We start from the raw sequence: 21439 nt of genomic DNA on the forward strand, positions 1-21439 counted from the left end.
GAAAAGAAAGAATCCTACCAATGACATACTTTTGAGGATGCCACCCTTTGGATTCGCACCAGGAAACATATGCCTTCTAGATTCTGTAATAGATGAGCCTGAAGGCCGGCTTCCTAGCATTAACCAGAGTGGAGAGAACTGGACCCGAAAGTCCAGGTTTCTTCAAAAATGTAGTACAGTCCAGGCCGCCTGGTGTGGGGTGTCTCTGGCCCCCGGCATGCAATACACTTACCCCGGGATGCCTTGGGAGGGCGTAAATCACACGAGAATTTAACCAATGCAGGAGATATACATTGTGCATATGTGTATAAATTGTAACAGTATGATTCTTGACTTTTTAGATTGTGATGTATTTTCCCTGAAGAAGACTTTTCTCTGTAAAGATATAAAAGTTGAAACATGTTGGAAATTCCACTACTCTATAACAGGGTGGTCATCAATGGTGACTGCATTGGGTAGTGTGATACATCACTCTCTTCTTTATACAATTTTTCTATATGTAAATTCTATACCACAACCATTATTGGATGTACATGCAGAATCACCTTTATGTCTTGAACTTCAATATATGTCTATTGGTTTAAATGCTTTTTGTGTAAAATTTGCACTTTTTAACTTTGAACGATACTAAATAAAATTGAATTTTATTTAAAAAATAAAAAACTCAAAATTCATTGCCTTAAAAATCCCTTAAGAGGCATTATATTTTTCTACATATGTATATGGGATGATGGCAATGACACATCCATACCACCGTGGTCATACTTATATAAATTGATAACTAGGGTGGATAATACACTCACACCTCAAAAGTGACCTAGGTGGATGGATGTGGACCCCCAAAAAGGTACACTACAAGTAATTAATTTTGATAATTGGGAGTTCACTTCTTTTTACTCCCCACATATTCTTAAAGGGAGATTAGTGCACCCATAGTCAAGAGAGCGAGTTGCTCTCCAATTGTATCGACATTTCAATCCCCAAATTGATGTCTGAATACTCATAGGAGAAAATATGGGGGACCTACAGGGAGGAGAATGGGAAGAGTTTATGGCAAACATTCAAAAGAGCTATGAAGGGAAGGAACAGGTTACCTCGGATCTATCTTCACTTTTCTCCAGTTTAACAAAAATTCTAGAGAAGAAATCAGCCTTACATTGGCACATCGAATCCCTTGGGAGATACATCAGAGAAGGAATAAACCCGATCGGTCTTAGAATACAAATATTTCCCATCTTAGAAAATATCTCCAAAGAACTTAAGAAAAATTGGGAGAGTAAGCTTAATGATTGTTCTATGAACCTCATGCTACTGCTCCAGAATGAATACAAACAGCAACTTGACAGTATGAATACGGAAATGAAAACATTATATGATCGACTCACCCCACTAAAGACGCATGAGGAATATGCGACTTACGACAAAAAACTCAAAGAGCACTTGGAGACCTTCGGTAAAGCCATCCTCATCAAAAAGGAGAAAAAATACTGGAGAGATAAGAATGCCTTCAGAGAGGGTAGAGCCTATAGATGGAAGCCAACAACAAAAAAACTAGAAAAAGAAGAACTCCATATCAAGAGAATGCCAACAAGTCAAACGACTACTCTTCGGACACACCATCCAATTCCTCCTCATCAGCACCGGCCATTTCAGAGGCAAAAGAAAGGGACCTCTGGGAAGACAACAGGAGACAGAGGGAGAGGTCAAACAAACCAACAAAAAACGTACTACGGATCATGAGACAATGGAATCACAACAGGGTAATAGATCCAATATGCACAAAGGCACAACTCAGGGCAACACACGAGGCCTTTTCCCCAATCTAGGAAGGGGAAGTCGGAAAGACCAAAGGGCTATCCCTAAGACTCAACAAACACAACTTGACAGTTTTTTTTTTAGACAAGAACATCACATCACTACCCAATCCAATGCCCCCCACACAACTAATGATGATACCCACGGACCCTCTAACTCCAAAGAACTAAACGTTATCAACCTCTCCTCACATCAACTTACTGAAGAGGAGCGAAGAGTGCTATCACTGGGTCTTTCCTTTTGCCCCAATCAAGGCATGGATAGCTTTGAAACTACCAAAGATATTCACCTCTTTGCCAGGAAACTGCTGCCGAAAAGCCTATATGCTAAACAAAAAATCACTCAACCGGAAGTAGCACCCAATTTAAAAACAGCGGACTTCAAGGCTCTCAGAGACCTGAACCTCTTACTACAAGAGAGCAACTTCACAGAGAATCTCTGGGAAGAAGAGTTAGGAGGTGGGGAGAGTGACGAAGAAGAATCAGAAGAAGAAGCTGCCAAACCTAATATAAAAATGGACAAAAAATTTAAAAAGAAATCACATAAATTTCCACCGCTGAATCTCAATCCAGCGATAGCACTTTTCGTTAAACAGACGACTAGAGAAATCGAAAAATTAGATAAACAAACAACAAAAAATAACCTCAGTCCAGAACTTCGACATGCACTCAACACCCTGAAGAATGATATGAACATCACAATCAAAGCATCTGACAAAAGTGGAAACATTGTCCTGATGGACAATGAAAATTATGAAAAAACGTGCCTTAATGTTCTCAACAACACCAAATGTTACAAAACAATCTCCCCAGCAATAGTTGAGAGATTCAACCAGGAATTTCTACGTCTGGTTGATGAATCCTTCAATTAACAGAGAGATATGGGAGTTTATACGAACACAGCACCCTCGTTTACCCACATTCTATGCCCTGCCCAAGGTGCATAAAAGATTGGATGACCCACCAGGGAGGCCGATCATCTCTGGCAACGGGTCAATCACGGAAGGCATCAGCCAGATAATAGATCACCATCTTAGACCCCACATCATGGATTTACCGTCTTACACTAGAGATACAATCCATTTACTGCAGATAATAGATAATTTGACCATCCCCGACTCTGCTCTTCTGGTCACCATTGATGTGGAGTGTCTTTATAACAGCCTTCCACATGATGCAGGAGTAGCAGTGGTTGAACGGGTATTGAGACAAAGAGCAACCACAGACTGGAAGTTCAATGCCTTCATACTCCAAATGTTGGAATTCATCTTGAAACACAACGTTTTCCTGTTTAAGGGCTCCCACTACCTCCAGGTACAGGGAGTGGCTATGGGGACATGCTGTGCTCCCTCATATGCCAACCTGTACCTGGGGGAGTGGGAGAAGGCTTTCTTGCTGGGAGAGGGATCGTCTGTGTACTCTGACCACATTTGAATGTGGCAGACGTACATAGACGATATCTTCATCATCTGGGATGGCCCTGAAAATGTACTCAAGGAATGCTTGAGTTCTATGAATCGAAACAGCTTTAATCTCTTCTTTACTATGACCTATGACTCCAAGGAAGTCAACTTCTTGGATATTACTATTTCTGAAGATCAAACTGGAGGACTCAAGTAATTTGTATAGAAAAGAGACGGCTGGTAATACTCTGCTACACGCAGTTTTCACCCAGAGCCACTGAAAAAATCCATCCCGTTCAGTCAATTTCTAAGACTCAAAAGAAATTGCAGTACACACGAGGACTTCCAGCAGGAATCCAATAAATTGACTGCCAGATTGATGGAGAGAGGATACACTAAAACAGCCCTCAAAAAAGCATTCAACCGTGTAAAAAACATTGACAGACGAAATCTAATCTTTAAAAAGAAAAACTTGATGAAAGAAGACACCTCAACCAGAATCATCATGAGATTCTCCAATGAACACAAACAAATAAGAAAAATCATCTCCAAACACTGGTCAATCCTTACAGAGGATCCCACTTTAGGTAGTCTGGTCACTTCCAGACCCCAAATTACCTATAAAAAATCCGGCTCCATAGGAAATATGCTCACACAGAGCGAATATAAAGGAAGTGCAAGAACAGACCCTTGCAGAACCTGGGGCACATATCCATGCGGGTCATGCACACAGTGTGGAGTTATAGGCAGGAGAACCATGATTAAACTACCCAATGGGGAAAATTTCCAATTACGGCACTTCGCGAATTGCAGAACACGGGGAGTCGCCTATTTAATGCAATGTCAATGTGGGGCCTTTTACGTGGGGAAACCCGATAGGAGCTTACCAAGAGAGTTGAGAAGCACACCCACAGCATGGGCACTGGCAACCTTTACTTACCATTAGGCAGGCATTTAGCGAAACAGCATAACTATAGGATGCCCAAGGTTAACTTTACAGTCTTGGATAGACTGCATATACCGACCAGGGGGGGGTGACTGGAACAAGGTCCTGCTCCAGCGCGAAATGCGCTGGATCAGGCGCCTTAGGGCCACCACCCCTCCTGGTCTCAACGAAACGGAGAGCTTTAGGCCTTTCTTGGAGGGCTTTAGATCGGGCAAAACCGACTAAGGGCACTCCTTCCACTTCTTCCATAATTCAGACCAGATACTCCTTCCCCCCCTCCTCTCTCTCCCCCCCTTCCTTTACACCTTTCGCCCCTCAGTTGTTATTTAGACACGAGTTGGAGATTGTCCAGCCCCTGGGGGGTTTCAAACTTTATTTCATTATATCTGCATAATTTCTATATTAATCTTCTGTAACCTACAAATTTGTTACTATATTACATCAAAGCCAAACCATCAAATTTAGACTTTGTAAGGAAGGATGGAATACTGGTCCCTGCGAGAGCAGGTCTGGGCGGAGTGGAAGAACCCAAGGTTTTTCCATCACCATCCTTACGATCTCTGTGTACCAGGATCTTCTGGGCCAAGCTGGAGCCACCAGGATTACTGGTTTCCCTTCTTTCCTGACCCTGCAAACCCTGTAAGAGCGGAATAGGAGGGAACGCACAGATCAGAGAAAACCGATCCCAAGGAATTACTAGTGCATCTGCTCCGTATGCTAGAGGATCCCTTGTCCTCGATACAAAGTTGTCCAACTTCCTGTTGAACCTGGAGGCTAGTAAATCTACATCCGGGGTACCCTATTTCCGGCATATGGCCCGAAATATCTCAGGGTGCAGAGACCATTCTCCTGGCAACAGCTGCTGGTGGCTCAGATAGTCCGCTTGCCAATTGTCTACCCCCGGAATGAAGACTGCAGAAAGACAGGGAACATCCCGACTCTGGGTGCCCCCTTGATTGATATAGGCCACAGCAATAGCATTGTCGGACTGTATCCGGACAGGATAACCCGGCAACATGTACATCCAGGCTCTGAGGGCTAAATGCACTGCCCGGATCTCCAAAATATTGATGGGCAGGCTCCTTTCGGCCTTGGACCAGTTCCCTTGGGCCGGAGCCTCTTCCAGAACTGCCCCCCAACCCATAAGGCTGGCATCTGTTGATACCACCTTCCAGGTGACTGGGATGAAGGATCTTCCCCTTCTCAAATTTTTGTTTAATCACCAACTGAGGCTTTGTCGTACCTCTGATGACAGGCACATTGGCAAGTCCAAGGCTTGGACTCTCCTGTTCCAGGCAGCTAGGATGGTGTTTTGCGGCAGTCTCGAATGAAACTGGGCATAAGGAACAGCGTCGAAAGAGGCCACTATCTTTCCTAACAACCTCATGCAAAGACGAATGGATGGTTCCTTCCTCGCCTTGACCATCTGGATTAATTCTTTTAGAGACTTTATCTTTGACTCGGGTAAGAATACCCTGCTTTGGGCAGTGTCTATGATCATGCCCAAATACTCCACCATCTTTAAGGGTTGCAAGGATGATTTTTCCAGGTTGAGGACCCAACCTAAGTGTTCTAGGTATTTTACCATGCTGAGCACATTGTAGTTTAACTGTGCTACGACTGCTCTACCAGTAGCAGGTCTAGATATGCCGTCACCGCTAGGCCCTGCGCCCTTAGACTTGCTAGAAGCGGGGCTAGAATCTTTGTAAATACCCGGGGTGCAGTAGCCAGACTAAAGGGTAGGGCCACAAACTGGAAGTGGCGCTCTTCTACCGCAAACCTTAGGAATCTTTGGTGAGTGGGACAGATAGGCGCATGTACATATGCGTCTTTGATGTCTATTGACGCCATGAATTCTCCCCCTAATAGGGTAGAGATCACAGAGCGGATTGACTCCATGCAAAAGGGGCGAATGTTCAGGAATTGATTCAGGCCTTTTAGATCTAGAATAGGTCTGACATCTCCATTTGGTTTTGGAACCACAAAGAGGTTTGAATAAAACCCCAACCCTTGCTCCTTTAGGGGAACTTCTGTGATTACCCCTTGACCCCTTGGGATAGCAGGATTACCCCTTGGGATAGCAGGATTACCCCTTGTGATAGCAAGTGATCCAATGCCTGGAAGAAGGGCTTTCTTATTCCTGGATCTGTGGAGAGGTTTGACCTTAGAAAACGGTAAGGTGGGAAATCTCGGAACTCCAGCTTGTAACCCAGGGACACTGTGGAAATTACCCACCTGTCCTGGATTTCCGCCTGCCAAGCCCCTGAAAATCGCAGAAGTCGCCCCCCCCCACTGGGCCGAGGGGGGGCGCCCTATCATAAGGAGGCTTTGGTGTTTTCCGACCCCAAAGTATCTTTTGTCCTTGGGCTTGGCCCTTGCCTCTTGCATCTGGCTAAGAAGGCCGTAGCCCCAGGAATTGGGGAAAGAGAACGTTTAAAAGAAGGACGTTTAGTCTTTCTTAGCTGGTAAAAGGTAGTCTTACCATTAGAAATCTTCTGGATGTATTTATCCAGGTCATCCCCAAACAGCCTTTCCCCATGAAAGGGGAAACCGGTTAAAAGCTTTTTGCATGGAGCTTCAGCTGACCAATGCTTTAGCCACAGAATCCTGCGCATGTGTACCAGCAGGAGGGTAAGGCGGGATGCCTGCTGAATAGAATCTTTAATGGCATCTACCACAAAACATAAGGCCTTAGGCAGGTCCGCCCATAGCTTAACCTGATCAGCAGGAAGAGCTTTAAGCCCTTGCATCACCTGCCCCTTTAGTACCCGACACATGCCAATCGCTTCCACAGCAGGTTGGGTTACAGCGCCAGCCATACTAAAGGAGGACCTGAGTAAAGATTCCAGCTTTTTCTCAGTTGAATCCTTAAACGCCTAAGCATTGCCTACAGGACAAGTCAAGATTTTTGTTCACACAAGAAATAGCCGCATCTATTGCCGGCAAGCTCCATTTCTTGGTAAATTTTTCCTCTATTGTGTAAAGGAAAGCAAATTTATTAGGAGAAAACAGCTTGTCGATGTTCCCAGTCAGCATAAATACGTTTTTCCAATAAGGGGTGGACCTGGTAAGTATATGCAGCCTCCAGGGATTTTAAAGTGGTGTTCCGGCCGAAATTATACTTTTTAAATAAAAATACCCCTATAATACACAAGCTTAATGTATTCTAGTAAAGTTAGTCTGTAAACTAAGGTCTGTTTTGTTAGTTTATAGCAGTAGTTTGTTATTTTATAAACTTACAGCAGGCCGTGGCCATCTTAAGTGTGGGCATCTGAAGCCAGACTGTATTTCTTCCTGGATCTCATCCTTGCAAATCTCGCACATGCTCAGTGCAGCACAAGCAGTGTAATAGGTTTCAGGTCAGGTTTCCATAGCAACGGCAGTTTCAGAGTAGGTTGCCACCCCTTCCCAGAAGGCATTGCAAACAGGAAATGATGCGATGGGCCGCGGCCAGGGAGGAGGAAGTGAAAAATGAATACAGCAGATATACAGTAGGTGCTCAGAAAAAAAATTAAAAAATATCCAATTTGTTTACAGCGCACAGTTTAGTGAGGGATGCTGAAGAGTTGTAAAAGTGGGTGGAACTCCACTTTAATGATCCCAAGGAAGAAACGGGACTCGGTTAACTCAGAAGAGGGCAATTTGTACGTAGCATGTACGGCTTCTGCATTGCACCTGCAATTTGAGAACCTGAGTGGCAAAAAAAAGCCTAATCTGAATCCCCAGATTCAGCCAACTGCTCCTGATCCTTGTCCCCTGATGGAGTAGTATCATCATCATCAGACTCATCTCATGGGGGATTTAGAGCAGCAGAAGGGGACCTACCCTGCTTTCTGCTCTTCTGCTCGGACACTGCTATTAAAGTAACGATTTTTTCCTCTAAACCATTTAATGCTGCCTAAAGTGTCCTCAGTGACATATGCAGGAGCTGCTATATTAGGAGAAACTGCAAAGCCTTACAGGGGCACTGGCTCATCCTGTGCGGCTGCATCAGGTCCAGCAGGGGAGGATGGAACCAGGCAGGCATGACTAGAACCCCCTCGATCCGGATGGCAACACCTTAGTGCCCCTCTTCCCTGCCCCTGAACTCCTTCTACAGGAAGGCATAGTCCTAAGCTAGAAAAAAGCAGAGGTATTAGCGCAGGTGCATCAACTGCTGAGCTAGTCTAGCAATACAAATAATATGCTGCTAATTTGCACAGCCTGATGCTGAGTAGGAGTTTCGGTGTGCCTGCATCCAACACACATGGAGTTGCTTACGTGCCCCAAGCTGCTGTGTCCTTGTATGCAGAGCTCTGGCGTCGGGGGGGGGTTATTGAAAAAATTTCACCCTGCGCTGTGGCTGGTGTGCACGCCTCACGTGCACGTATACGGCAACCACACCCCCCCCCCCCCGCCAAACTGGCTTCAAAAGCATGCCCCCTGTGCGCGCGTAGGGTAATGGCGGGGGGGAGAGAGAGATCCCCCCCAACGAGCGTCATGGACCCCGGACTATGAGGGACCCCCCTACAGAGTTGTGGCAGAGCCTGCAGCAGAGGAAGTAAGCAGCTCAACGGACCGGCTGACACTGAGCTTTCGTTTCCTGGAGAGCATGGTAAGTAGAACGCCAGGTATGCCTCTTTACTCCCTCCAGTGGCGGAAACAGGTAAGACATGCAGCTACTCATAGGAGAAAGTCCTTAAGATTTTTTTTCTTAGGATTTTCTCACTTACCTTATCCCCGCGCCGCAGGAACTGCTGAAGACCAGACAGATCACCCATCACAGCAGGTAGTGTTGTGCCAACCTTCAGGGCTCTGGGTTCCTATGTAAAGGAGGCCTTTTCCCTGGACCTGTAGAAGACTCTGCCAGAGTATCTTTGCGCATTTTTAAATACGTGCCCAAAGCACTGGATCCCAGAGACCAGTTCTACAAGAGACATTACAAGCAAAACCTCGCTCTCCCGCGAGGCCCGGGTACCATCCATTTTAGCGGTTTTTTTTGGATGGATCCGGTTGCATAGCTCCTTGACCCCCGCAGAGATCTTTCGGTAGAGCTTTCTTTTTAGCACATCTTTAACCGTGACCAACACCTTAGACACTGGCTAAAAAAACTGAGGCACTCTCCTTATGGGAGGGGTTATATAGAGGGGGACTTGTCTTCATTGGGTGTGCCAGTGTCCAGTCACCTATTGGTGAGCTATACAATCCATTAATTAACAAGGCTTTGTGTCCCATGGTGTACGAAAAAGAAATGTACGCTTTCCACGGACGTTGGTATATCTTACTAGAAGTTGACTTCCTCGCCTTCACCATAGTAGGGATCACTGATCCCAACAGACCTCTATCTCTCGGTACCTGGCTTCCAATGGCTAGACCATTAAAACCAGTTACTGTAAAGCAGGATGGAAGCTCAGCCCTTGGTACAACTGTTCCTCTTTTAGAGGAAGCTCCCAAGGGACGTTTACGGCCACCGGAAGTCTTTTGCCCTCGGTCCTTCGCAGGCACCGCAAAAGAGAAAGGCATTGGCCCCGCAGTGACACTAGGACGACTGCGGCATCTACCAGAGGAACTTGCAAGGTTGCCACGAGCCTCAGTTACTTCCCGTTGAACTGAACCTGCTGAAGGGGCCAACGTTTGAGAAGAAAAACTACTAACCTGGTCAGCATTCACTCCAGAGTCAGACCTAATTCACCACCACTGAAATAGAAAGCTTGGACAGCACAGGAGCTGCATCACAAATATACTGTAGCCCATGGACCAACTGGTCCGCTAAATCAACATAAGCAGCGGGAACTTGCTCACTACCTAGACCCTGGTGCAAAAGCTTGGCCCATTCAGTTAGGGTCTGCAACAGCAGGGCCGAGGCCAAGACTGGACGCAATGTCGACCCAGCCATAGTAAACATGCTCCGTGCCACAGCCTCTGCTTTCCTGCCAGCCGGGTCTTTAAAGGACGGGGATTCCTCTACTGGGATCAAGGTTGCTCTATTCAACCTGGAAACAGGAGTGTCCACCACTGGTGGGGTAGTCCACTTTTTTAAAAGTGATTCTTCAAAGGGGTAGTGTATGGAGAAACGTTTGGGGACCACAAAGGGTGATTTTGGTTGTTCCCATGCCTTATAGGTAAACCTATCAAAATAAGGCAGATAAGGAAACACCCTTGGTGTGAGAGGTGACTTATGCGTACCAAAGGACACAGCCAAGTCTGTGGCCCTGTCGGCCGCATCCCCCATCTTTAGAGTCTCCCGCACCACAGTAACAAGTGTGTCCACCAGCACTTTTTCACTCGCTGCTGAGACTGCAGAGGACTCATCCCCACTATCGGACGGGTCAGGGGGCGAGATATTAAACCCCACTGGACAGGCCACATGGGCGGGGGACGCTTCTCCCTGGTCTTTGCACACATGCTACCTCCACCCGGGATACTAATGACTTAAGGATCGCCATCAGCGCAACCATGGGAAGCTGGGGTTCCGAAGGACCTGCCACCTCCACGAGGGGATCAGTGGGTGAGATGTGACCCTGAGGCTCCCTAAGGAAGAAGACCTTGTAGTACAAAGGAACTTTGGCACCACTATGGGACACCCTAATAACCAAATAACCAGGGTACTTAGAGGGAGATACACAAGCACCCCCAAAGATTCATCCTACCAAACGGAGGAGCGCCGCAATTCGGACCCAGCAACACCAATGTCGGCGTCCATTTCATATATCCCGGGACAGGAAGAGAAGCATAGGGGAATGAAGAGGAGGAGCTCTGGCATCTCCATGAGGTTCTGGCCACTGTGACATCATCGGCTACACAAACATGGCCGCCAGGTGGAGACCAGCCAGACCAACGGAAAATGGCTGCCGTGACCTCATCAGCTACAAACATGGCCGCCAGCTGGAGACCAGCCAGACCAAGACGTGATGTCATCAGACCACCCAAAAATGGCCGTCAGCCGTTTGACATGCTGCCAGGATCCTCTCTGTGCCTTCCACGTTGCTGCATCCTCTGCAAGGGGACCCCCTTCCAAAAAGGTACTGTACCACCAGGCAGGGTGAACATTTAAGGGGACACCGCTGTGCCCTCTGCCTTGGGACTCCCAAACTGCACACTACCTCACAATGCGCACACACACACACACACACAGGAGAGCATGCACCTAGGGGTCTCCGCTGCACCCTCTGCACTGGAACCCCCCTCTCCCCATACCGCCAGGGCAGGACACACAACACCCAGAAGGGAAATGGCAGTGAAGACCCCCAGAGGTCTCATGCCTGCCCTTGGACTCCCACCAATCCGTGGGGGGGGGGAGCCCAGTTTAACCAGGGGACTTTAGGATGGGAAGAGGGATCCTGTAGGCAGGTCCGACCATCCCTGGAGGGTACCCGCGTCCACCCCAAACCGTACAAAGGGAGAAAGGGGGAACTGTACTTACCGAACCATGGTGCAGGTGAAGTGGGGGGCTGTCGACCAAGAGACCGCTGCGCCACGGACCAGAGCCCGTTCATATGTGACCGTGCAAGACGTTTAACTCATGGGTCAGCCTCCGTCCGTTGAGGCTGTCGTGGCCGATCTAGCGTGTAGCTGCGGTCTGCACACTCTTGCTGGCTGGACTGGGGAGACCACTGGATCTAGATTATCCAGCCTGTCGCCCAGCCCAGCAGTTGATTGCAGATCTCCCAGGAGAAAATGCATGGAAAAAAAAAAAAGACAAAAAAGTAAAATTTGCTAGGACCAAAAGATCCCAGTAAGGAGCTAGGTCCTCACTCCTGACTAGACAGAAAAAACTGAATACCTATAGCAGGGAAGGGGTTATATAATGGCTGAGGACAGCCCATGGGCGTAGCAAGGTGTTTTGTGCTCTGCCTAGTCTTACTCCTGCAGAGGCGATGTATCCCAATGGTCAAGATTAAGGAGGCACTGTGTCCGTCGAACGAAAGAGAAATACCTTTGCTTGGACCGTATCTAGGATCAGACCTAAATACTTTAGACTTTGAGCTGGTCTCAAGGTTGACTTTTCGGTATTTATGATCCAGCCTAAACTTTCCAAATACCGCACTGTGCACGTTATGCTCTGTTCTAGAGCCTGTAGTAAGGGATCTCTGAGCAGGAGGTCATCCAGATACCCAAGCACCAAGATCCCTTGGGCCCTTAAAAAGACCCAGTACTGGTGCTAGGACCTTTGTGAACACCCGGGGAGCTGTAGCAAGCCCGAAGGGTAGAGCCACAAACTGAACATGACGTTCCTCTACTGCAAATCGCAGGAACCTCTGATGAGGTTGAAAGATAGGACCGTGTAAATACACGTCTTTTATATCGATGTAAGCTAAAAAGTCTCCTATCTGGAGTGAGGCTACTACTGAGCGCACAGACTCCATCCGAAAAGGACTGGATCAGTAGAGATCTTAGGTCCAAAACGGGCCTTATGTCCCCATTTGGTTTTTGAACCGTAAACAGGTTCCAGTAAAACCCTGCGCGCCTTTCGGATACAGGAACCTCTACAATCACTCCTTGTTGCACTAAATCAGTGATAGCCAACCTTGGCCCCCCAGATGTTTTGGAACTACATTTCCCATGATGCTCAACTACACTGCAGAGTGCATGAGCATTATGGGAAATGTAGTTCCAAAACATCTGGGGTGCCAAGGTTCGCCATCACTGCACTAAATGGTATAGTGCCTGAAGCAATAAATCTTTTTGGAGGATACAAGGGAACGCTGAATCTTAGAAACCTCTGAGGGGGAACCCCCCTGCAACTCCAGCTTGCAATCGCGGGATATAGTTGACTCGTCCTGAACTATTGTTCTCCAAATGTCCGCAAAGTGCCGCAGCCTTCCCCCCCACCCGATAGAGTAGGGGCGTCCCCTCAAAAGGAGGGCTTGGTGCTAGGTTTAGAAGAGTTTTGAACCCAGGGCTTTTTCTGGCCCTGGGCTTGCCCCTGGCTCTAGCGCCCCATGAAAGGGGAAACCTGCCAATAACTTTTTACAAGGAAACTCGGATGACCAGTTCTTAAGCCAAAAAAGCCTGCGCATATGTACAGACAAGAGAGCCATATGAGAAACCTGCTGTATCGAATCCTTTAAGGTGTCAACAGCAAAACACAGTGCTCAAGGAATATCTATCTTATTTTCAGCCAGATCATCCTCCTGGTTAGGCCTGACAGGCTGTCTGACCTGATCCTTTAGGGACTGCCAGACACCAATTGCTGCAACAGCTGGCTGAATAGCTGAACTGGCCAAAGAAAAGGAAGCTTTTAATAAGGACTCCAATTTCTTGTCAACAGGGTCTTTCAAGCCCTGTGCATTATCTACTGGACAAGTTAAGTTCTTGTTTAAGGAGGAGACTGCTGCATCTATGGCTGGCATGCTCCACTTCTTAACAAACTTTTCATCCATGGGATATAAAAGGGAAAACCTGTTAAGAGGAACAAAAATCTTGTCAGGATGTTCCCAATCAGCATATACCGCCTGTTCCAACAAAGGGTGTAAGGGGAAAGCCTGTGCAGCCTGAAGAGGCCTCAGGGACCCCAAAGAGGACCAGGGGGGCTCAGTAACCTCTGCAAGAGGCAACTTAAAGGCATAACGAACCATCTCGGTAAGAGAGAGGATGAAAAGCCTCTGCGACTGAGAGGCAGACATCAACTGGATATCTTCTTGTCCAGATTGCTTGGAAGCAGAATCATCCGCCAGGCCCTCCACAGAATCCTGAGCTTTTATCTCTTCCCTATCCACAACTCATTCTTGCTCCAAACTAGGAGGCTCCGGGGAGGGGGATCTGTCACGCTTCTTGCCACCCTGCGGGATGGAGGCAATCATGCCAGCAATTCTGTGCTCTAACCCGGCTAGGGCCAAGGACAGTTCATCCTTGGTGATAAAGGGCGAAGCAGCAGCGTTGACTGTAGGCACAATACCAAATTGGCGCAGCGGCTCAGATTGCCCGGAAGCCTCTGGTCTTTTAGGGGATACAACACTAGGGATATGACTAGGTTCATCAGGAACTACTGACGACATAGGTGTCCTGTAGTGTTAGTCCCGCTCCTCTTTTTTGAAGACATTTACTAGCCACAAAAAGAGTACCTGGGTGTAGCATTTAACACATCTGAGAAGGGAGACCCTTTAACAGGGCTCACCAAGCCCCTATGCAACAATCCTGCTAAGCACCTTTAGCCTGCCAAGCAACACCTGGTGACTCACGTGACCCAAGTAAGGAGAAATGAACCGCTCCAAATGCCTGGTTCAGAGCCCCATGTTTCCCACCACTGCCTTCTGGAAGCACCGCATGCTTAGCATACACAACTTAAATAAGCTGGCTGTGCGCCAGAACGTTCTGTGCATGCATGTGCGCGGTCCCGGCGAATGGGCGTGGCTGTATTCACGTATGACGCAAACTTTTGTGTGCCCAGATAAAGGCTACGGGCGCATGTGTGGCGAAGCCGCATGCACCATGGCTGCCGAACAAACTGCTAAGTACAGCGGCGCTCTTGCTAATGCACGTGCGCCATGGGGAGCCAATGCAAAATGGCGCACGGTTGTGCGCCATCATACAGGTAAAAAACAACCAGACACAAGCAAAAAAAGTACACTTTGCAAACACCCACAGCTAGCCCAAAACTCCCCCGTATGGTCACCGCACACAGGTGTCCAGCCTCTAGCTAACTTGACTGATTGTTACAATCACTGGGACACCCCACAATAAGTGAATAAAGGGGTTTCCCTTACCTGTCCAGACGCAGGGCAGCTTAGTAAACTAAGAGCCCAATCTTCACCCATCACGGCAGGTTCCTGTCACTTGAGGATCTTCAAGGACTGGGTACCCTTTTCATGCATAGGAACCACTCCCTTGGACCTGTACAGCACCCTGCAGGAATGCCTTAGAGCTGTGGTGTCCAGGATTCCACTTTGCAGGGTCCAGCGCCCGAAGGCCGCATTACAGGCAAAACCTCACAGGACCTTGAGTCTTCTTTGCGAGACTCGGGTACCATTTATCTAAGCATATAAAGCCTGTGTCAAATGGATCTGATCGGTCAATCCCTTGATTCATTTAAGAACTGTTTGTGGGACTAGAGACCTGGAGCTCAGAGAGCTCAAACAACCATGCCATCCACCTTGCAGACACTGGTAAACTGAAGTACTTCCTGTATGGGAGGGGTTATATAGGGGATCACTTCCTGTCTAAAGACCTTTTTTCTACCGGTATCCATTCACCTGGAGATGAATATAACCCAGTAGGTAATGGACATTAGCCTAACTTTGTGTCCCATGATGTATGAAAAAGAAATGTCAACATTTTCAGCCAAAGCAAACAGACTGCTGACTTCAATGCCCACAATGCAGAGCTGTTGCAGCAAGTGATCCAATACCAGCTTTAAGCCACACAACCTTAAAAAAAATCCTTGATGTATTATACTGATGGACAGGCAAGTTTATGCTTTTTCCGACACTGCTACCTGGTCACCCCAATGCTGCCCTAATTGTTTAATAAGGCATACCTAAGTGTGTGTGATATATAAATAATTTACTGATCAAAGAGTTTGACACAACTGTATGTTAATGCTCTCATATCATCCTAAACTTCCTTGGACAATAAAATAATGGAACAAAATAAAGAGGAAAGGGTTGCAATGCTGCCTGTAGAATGAGAAACAGCAGGGGAGCTCTTCAATTAAATTACATAAAGGCTTCTCATTCTGAGTTTACATGTGTACTTCAGCTTAATGCAAACTACAGCTGTCAGGGATCAAATAATGTACATTTGAACACAACAATGTGATTTCATGCTTTGTACAAGTAGGTGGAAAATATGTATTGCCTTTTCTTTCAGTAGGCTGCTGAAAATATAGCACAGCAAACATGTAAAAGTATGACTTGGCTGCAGTTAACAGGTATCCGCAGTTCTATAAACAGGAAGCCTATAAGGAAAGTCATTGCTCAAAACATCCCCTAATGACCAAGAAAAATGCAGTATTAAGAGAGGAAATGTGAAACTCCCTTAAACTTCTTACAGCACACAATTCATTCCAATTTCTTCACTTTAAAATGATTTGGGGACATTATGCCAGTTCTCCTATTTTATATACAATACTTAACCTCTTCCAGACCACATATATGCGACAGCAGGTAGAGTGGGCCTTAAAGTCCAGCCACCAAACATATGCGTCCATGGCGGTCGGATTTTGTGTGCTGAGAGACACGCTTCCAGCACACTGACCGAGCTGTCATGGGGGATTTTAACTATCCAGAAATTGACTGTGGTAATAGCACTGCCGAAACAGTAAAAAGGGCGGAAATTTATAAACATATTATGCAACAATTTTATGGTACAGTTCATAGATGCCACAACTAGAAATTATGTTCTGCTAGAACTGTTAAAGTCAAACAATGTGGAAATTATCTGGGTAGCAGTGACTATAACATGATTTTGTTTATTGTAATCTCCAAGATTTAGACTGGGAGGGGATATTGTCATGAAACACAGAATATAAATAGGAATCCTTCAAATAAACTATATGAAAAAACCCTGCTAAATATATTCCCATAGGCAATAAGTTTAAAAGGCTAAAATATAACCTATGTGGCTCACATACAAAGTTAAATCGCTTTAAATAATAAAACCACTTTTAAAAAATCTAAAAATGAGGGATAGCCATCATTAAAAAGGTACAAATAATATAACAGAATATGTAAAAGGTAAATTAAGGCTGCAAAAAAAAAAAAAAAAGAAAAAAGAAAATCGCAAACAAATGACAGGTTAACAGTAAAAAAGGTCAGTTCTGAGCATGTAGGCCCTTTACTAGATCATTTTGAATTGACTACTGAGGTCATAGAGAAGGCCAATTTATTACATACTTTCTTTAGCTCTGTGTGTACAAAGGGAAATGAGGTGGCTCACTTTAATAGGGATAGTACTAGAAACTGGCATGGACCTGAAACATTATATAAAATAAAGGTGAATAAAGCACCAGGACCTGATGGCTTACACGTACGGGTCCTTAAAACGCTGAGCTTATTTATATCTAACCCATTGTTTTACATTTTTAGGGACTCTAATGACTTGGCATTGTACCCCTGGATTGGCGCAAAGCCAATGTGGTGCCTATATTTAGCCACCTAGCTCCCATCCTATTATAATACAGCCGGGTGGGAGCACTGTTATCCTGGGTGAATGTCATGTGTTCTCCTTCCAGTTGTGCACCTCATGCGTGACCTAGGGACCACAAAGCGATACAATCTGTGACCCGCTGTGTCCACCGAACACAGAGGAACACAACAGAATGATGTACTGTACCACTGTGCGTGGCCCTGGTACCATGTGATTGCTGTGACCAATCACGTCAGTTGTAAACAATGGCTTTCATGCATAACCATTGTGTACTATTGCAATGATCTCTGGTCACAGTGATTACATTGTACAGTGCCAATCACAACGGTAGCCAACTTAAAATGGTCTAGTAAAGGGCCTACATGCTCAGACTTTACTTTTTTATCATTGATATAGTTGAAGAATTTTTGGGGCGGTTTTAAAATTTTCGCCTTCCTCTGGATCATCTGTGGGTATAGGATCGTGTATATGCAGGCTTTTTTTTTCTATTGGTTGGACTAGTATCTTTAACCTTCAACCTAGGTTAACTATGTAACTATGACAAACTCTTGGTCACAGTTTCTGATCGGTAGTCAGCGGGATGGGCTCTCGATCATAGGATAGATGTGAGAGACAATCACAGCAGTCATGTGATCAGGAAGCTGTTTCCCCCTCTCTACATTAAAATCCATTTAGAGGGGAGATGGTGTGAAAGGGTTAAATCACAAATATACTTCTGGTCTTTAAATATTCCATCATACACTCCTTTTTATCGAACTATTCTTTTCATCCTAAAAAGTACACAGTCGTCAGTATGTAAACTATCCTTAGACCAAACAATAAGAGAACATTTAAAACCGAGATCAAAATAAAAATAAGCAAAGGAAGGAAGCTACCTTGTAAACCTGTGGGATAACAATGTAGAAATGTTTGTGTTGTTCGGCATTGAAGTTTTGCAGTTGGGCGGCGTATTCATTTTTACTCTCATCAGCCATGTGTGTTCGCAGGTTAAGCTGCTGTTTTGCCTGTAAAAAAAAAAAGAAGACACAATAAATTGGCTATGTATATAAAGCTCAGGGGCTTGCCATGAATAATGTCTTAGACTTTAGGGAAGGTCATTTGGTACCTAGGTTACACTCTTACTGAGCAAGCGGTTACATAAATATTAATAAAGCTAAACTAGAGATCTATAAAGTGACTACTGACAATCACAGTCATCTGATTAAACACATCTACAAGTGTCCCGTGATTCCATTTCAGATGGAACAGTGCTGAGAATTTTAGCAACCCAATCTTGCTACTCAAACTTTGAGAAAAGTAAAAATCTAAAAGGTTGTGCATATTACCAAACACCACCACATGTATTTCGTTTTCTGCGGGTTCACCTTTGAGTGAAATTTAAAAAAACTAAATGTGAGACAGATTGTATACTGTTGTACAAGCTATCCTCCAGTTCCGTAATCCTAAAGAATGACCTAGAGTGACGTTTACCCAGCATAAAAAAAAGCCTAACATGAAGCACTGAGCTACACTTAAAACTTAGAGTTTTAGTCTGCTAAATATACCATTAAATGTGTTTTGTAACATCTGTTCAAGTTGTTTTGATGTCCTACATCAGTTATCTTTTAGCTCTCTTCAAATGTATGCTTATGAGGTGTACAGGAACCTGAGCTGTTAAGGCCGATATCCCTCAGCTTGTAATGGCCTTTAGTAAGCTGACAACAGTGATTCAGCTGCACTAAAAACCCAAAAGCGCCTTTTCAGCCATGCCCAGGTCACAACTGAACACTTCCCTATATATTGTTAAGATGAGGTGAAGGGGGGTGTTCTGTAATCAAAATCAAGAGGACATAGCTGCTCCCACATATATACAGCACAGCGAGACAGCATTGTTACCCTAGGGCTGTATTTTTTTTTGGCAGAATCACTAGGTAAAAAAAAAAAAAAAAATTAAAGTTACGTACCGGTAACGTCTTTTCCTGTAGTCTTTCAGGACAGCCACAATAGAGAGAGATAGTCTCCTCCCCTTCCTCTGGAAACACTGCGCCAGCCCATAAATTCTCTCCTCCCCTGCCGGACCTCAGTTCTTTCAAGAGTACCTCCGGCCAGCTGGGGAGACACAAGAACACATTAATAACATACCAATCAATATCATTACCATATTGCGTTCTGGTCTTTAATAAGACCCCCCCAAGCTTAGGGTGGGTAACTAGGGCTGTCCTGAAAGACTACAGGAAAAGACGTTACCGGTACGTAACTTTAATTTTCCCTTTTCGTCATTTCAGGACAGCCACAATAGAGAGGATAATCGAGCACTTACCAATTAGGTTGGGACTACAGCTTGCAGAACTTTTCGCCCAAAAGCCTGCTCACCTGCCGCCACCAGGTCCACTCTGTAATGTCTAATGAAAGTGGAGTAGCTGGACCATGTCGCTGCCTTGCATATTTGCTCTGGCGTTGCTCCAGCCTTCTCTGCCTGGGAAGTTGCCACTGCTCTGGTGGAGTGTGCCTTTATGCCTCTAGGGATCTCCTTCCCTGCTAAAGAATATGCCTGCCCAATAGCTAATCTAAGCCACCTGGCAATCGTGCGTCGGGACGCTCTGAGACCCTTTCTGGCCCCAGAAAACAAAATAAATAGAGAATCAGACTTCCTTATTGTTTTAGTCATCTCTAGGTATTGTAGGATACACCTCCTTACATCTAAAAAATGAAATTTTAGTTCCCTTTCAGCTGAAGGATTGGGACAAAATGAGGGTAGGACTATTTCCTGGCTTCTGTGAAAGCCTGACGCCACTTTAGGCAAAAAAAGCTGGATCAGTCTTAAGGAGTATCCTGTCTGGCAAAATAACACAAAAAGGAGGTCTAATTGATAAAGCCTCAATTTCGCTGACCCTCCTGGCAGTCGTCACTGCTACTAAAAATACTGTTTTTAGGGTAAGCTCCCTTAACAGGCACTTGTCCAATGGCTCAAAGGGATTTCCCGTAAGGCTCTGTAAAACCAGAGATAGGTCCCACCCGGGAAAGGGAGGACCTCTGGTAGGTCTCTGTCTTGACAGTGCCCTAAAGAATCTGACCACCCATGGATTGGTAGCCAGAGACTTCTCCAGATAAGCACTGAGTGCTGAAACCTGACTTTTAAGGGTACCTACAGATAAACCCTTGTCCGCTCCACACTGCAGAAACTCCAACACAGCTACGGGACTCTGCACCGAGAAGGAGTTTTCTATGCACCATTTGTTGAAAAGGAGCCAGACCTTTTTGTAAATCCTACGCGTCTCCCTTTTCCTACTGTTGAGGAGGGTAGAGATTAAGCTCTCTGAAAACTCCTTGGATCTTAATATACCCTCCTCAGTAGCCAGGCCGCTAATTTCCACTGCTGCACCTGTGGGCAGAGGACTGGACCCTGCGACAGAAGATCCTTTCGAGGTGGAAGGAAAAGGGGCGGTTCCGCTGCTAACCGACTGAGGATTGAAAACCATGCCCTTTTCGGCCAATGTGGAGCTACTAGAATGAGAGAGGTGCTCTCTAGTTGAAACTTCCTCAGAACCACCGGAGGAGGGAAGGCATAGCATGTCCTGAAATGCCAATTCTGAGATAATGCGTCCACCCCCAGTGCTCCTTCCCCTGCATTTAGGGAGAAAAACCAGGGGGTTTTTGCGTTGTCTTTTGAAGCGAAAAGATCCACTTCCGGGGGTCCCCATTTCTTGGATATGAGATTGAAGACCTCCTGGTTGAGGGCCCAATCTCCTTCCTTTAGACTCCACCGGCTGAGGAAATCTGCGATTATATTCCTCTCCCCTCTCAAAAAAAACGCTGATAGTGAGAGAGTGTTGGACTCGGCCCAGCTTAAAATATCCTTTGCTAGGGCCAACAGACTTCCGCTCCTGGTGCCTCCCTGCTTGTTTATATAGGCCACGGTGGATGAGTTGTCCGACCGTACCTGTACATGGTGGCCCTGGAGTTCCTTTTTGAAAAATCTGAGGGCTAGGCCTACTGCCCTCAGCTCTTTCCAGTTGGAAGACCTTTGCAGTTCGTCGCCCTTCCATGTGCCCTGCGCTAGAAGGGATCCCAAATGTGCCCCCCAGCCTTTGCCACTTGCGTCCGTGGTTACGATCTGCGGGACTGGGATAAGCCACAGACGTCCCTGTGACAAGTTCACTTCCTTCCTCCACCACCAAAGAGATCTTTTTATTTGATGGGGAACCTGTACTAAGGTGTCTAGATCCCTCTGA

At 46.0% G+C, this 21439-nt stretch overlaps 1 protein-coding gene across 4 annotated transcripts in view; it reads right to left on the reverse strand.

Moving 5' to 3' along the window:
* The window catches only part of FNBP1L (formin binding protein 1 like), a 305643-nt gene that overhangs the window by 61232 nt on the left and 222972 nt on the right, over positions 1 to 21439 (reverse strand). For all 4 annotated transcript variants that reach the window (XM_073593122.1, XM_073593119.1, XM_073593121.1 and 1 more), the window contains exon 7: positions 18104 to 18232. In XM_073593122.1, coding sequence (XP_073449223.1) covers positions 18104 to 18232 — 129 coding nt within the window. The remainder of the gene's footprint in view (positions 1 to 18103; positions 18233 to 21439) is intronic.

This window comes from Aquarana catesbeiana, linkage group LG07 (genome assembly GCF_042186555.1).
Source record: "Aquarana catesbeiana isolate 2022-GZ linkage group LG07, ASM4218655v1, whole genome shotgun sequence".
In the NCBI taxonomy this organism is placed as follows: domain Eukaryota; kingdom Metazoa; phylum Chordata; class Amphibia; order Anura; family Ranidae; genus Aquarana; species Aquarana catesbeiana.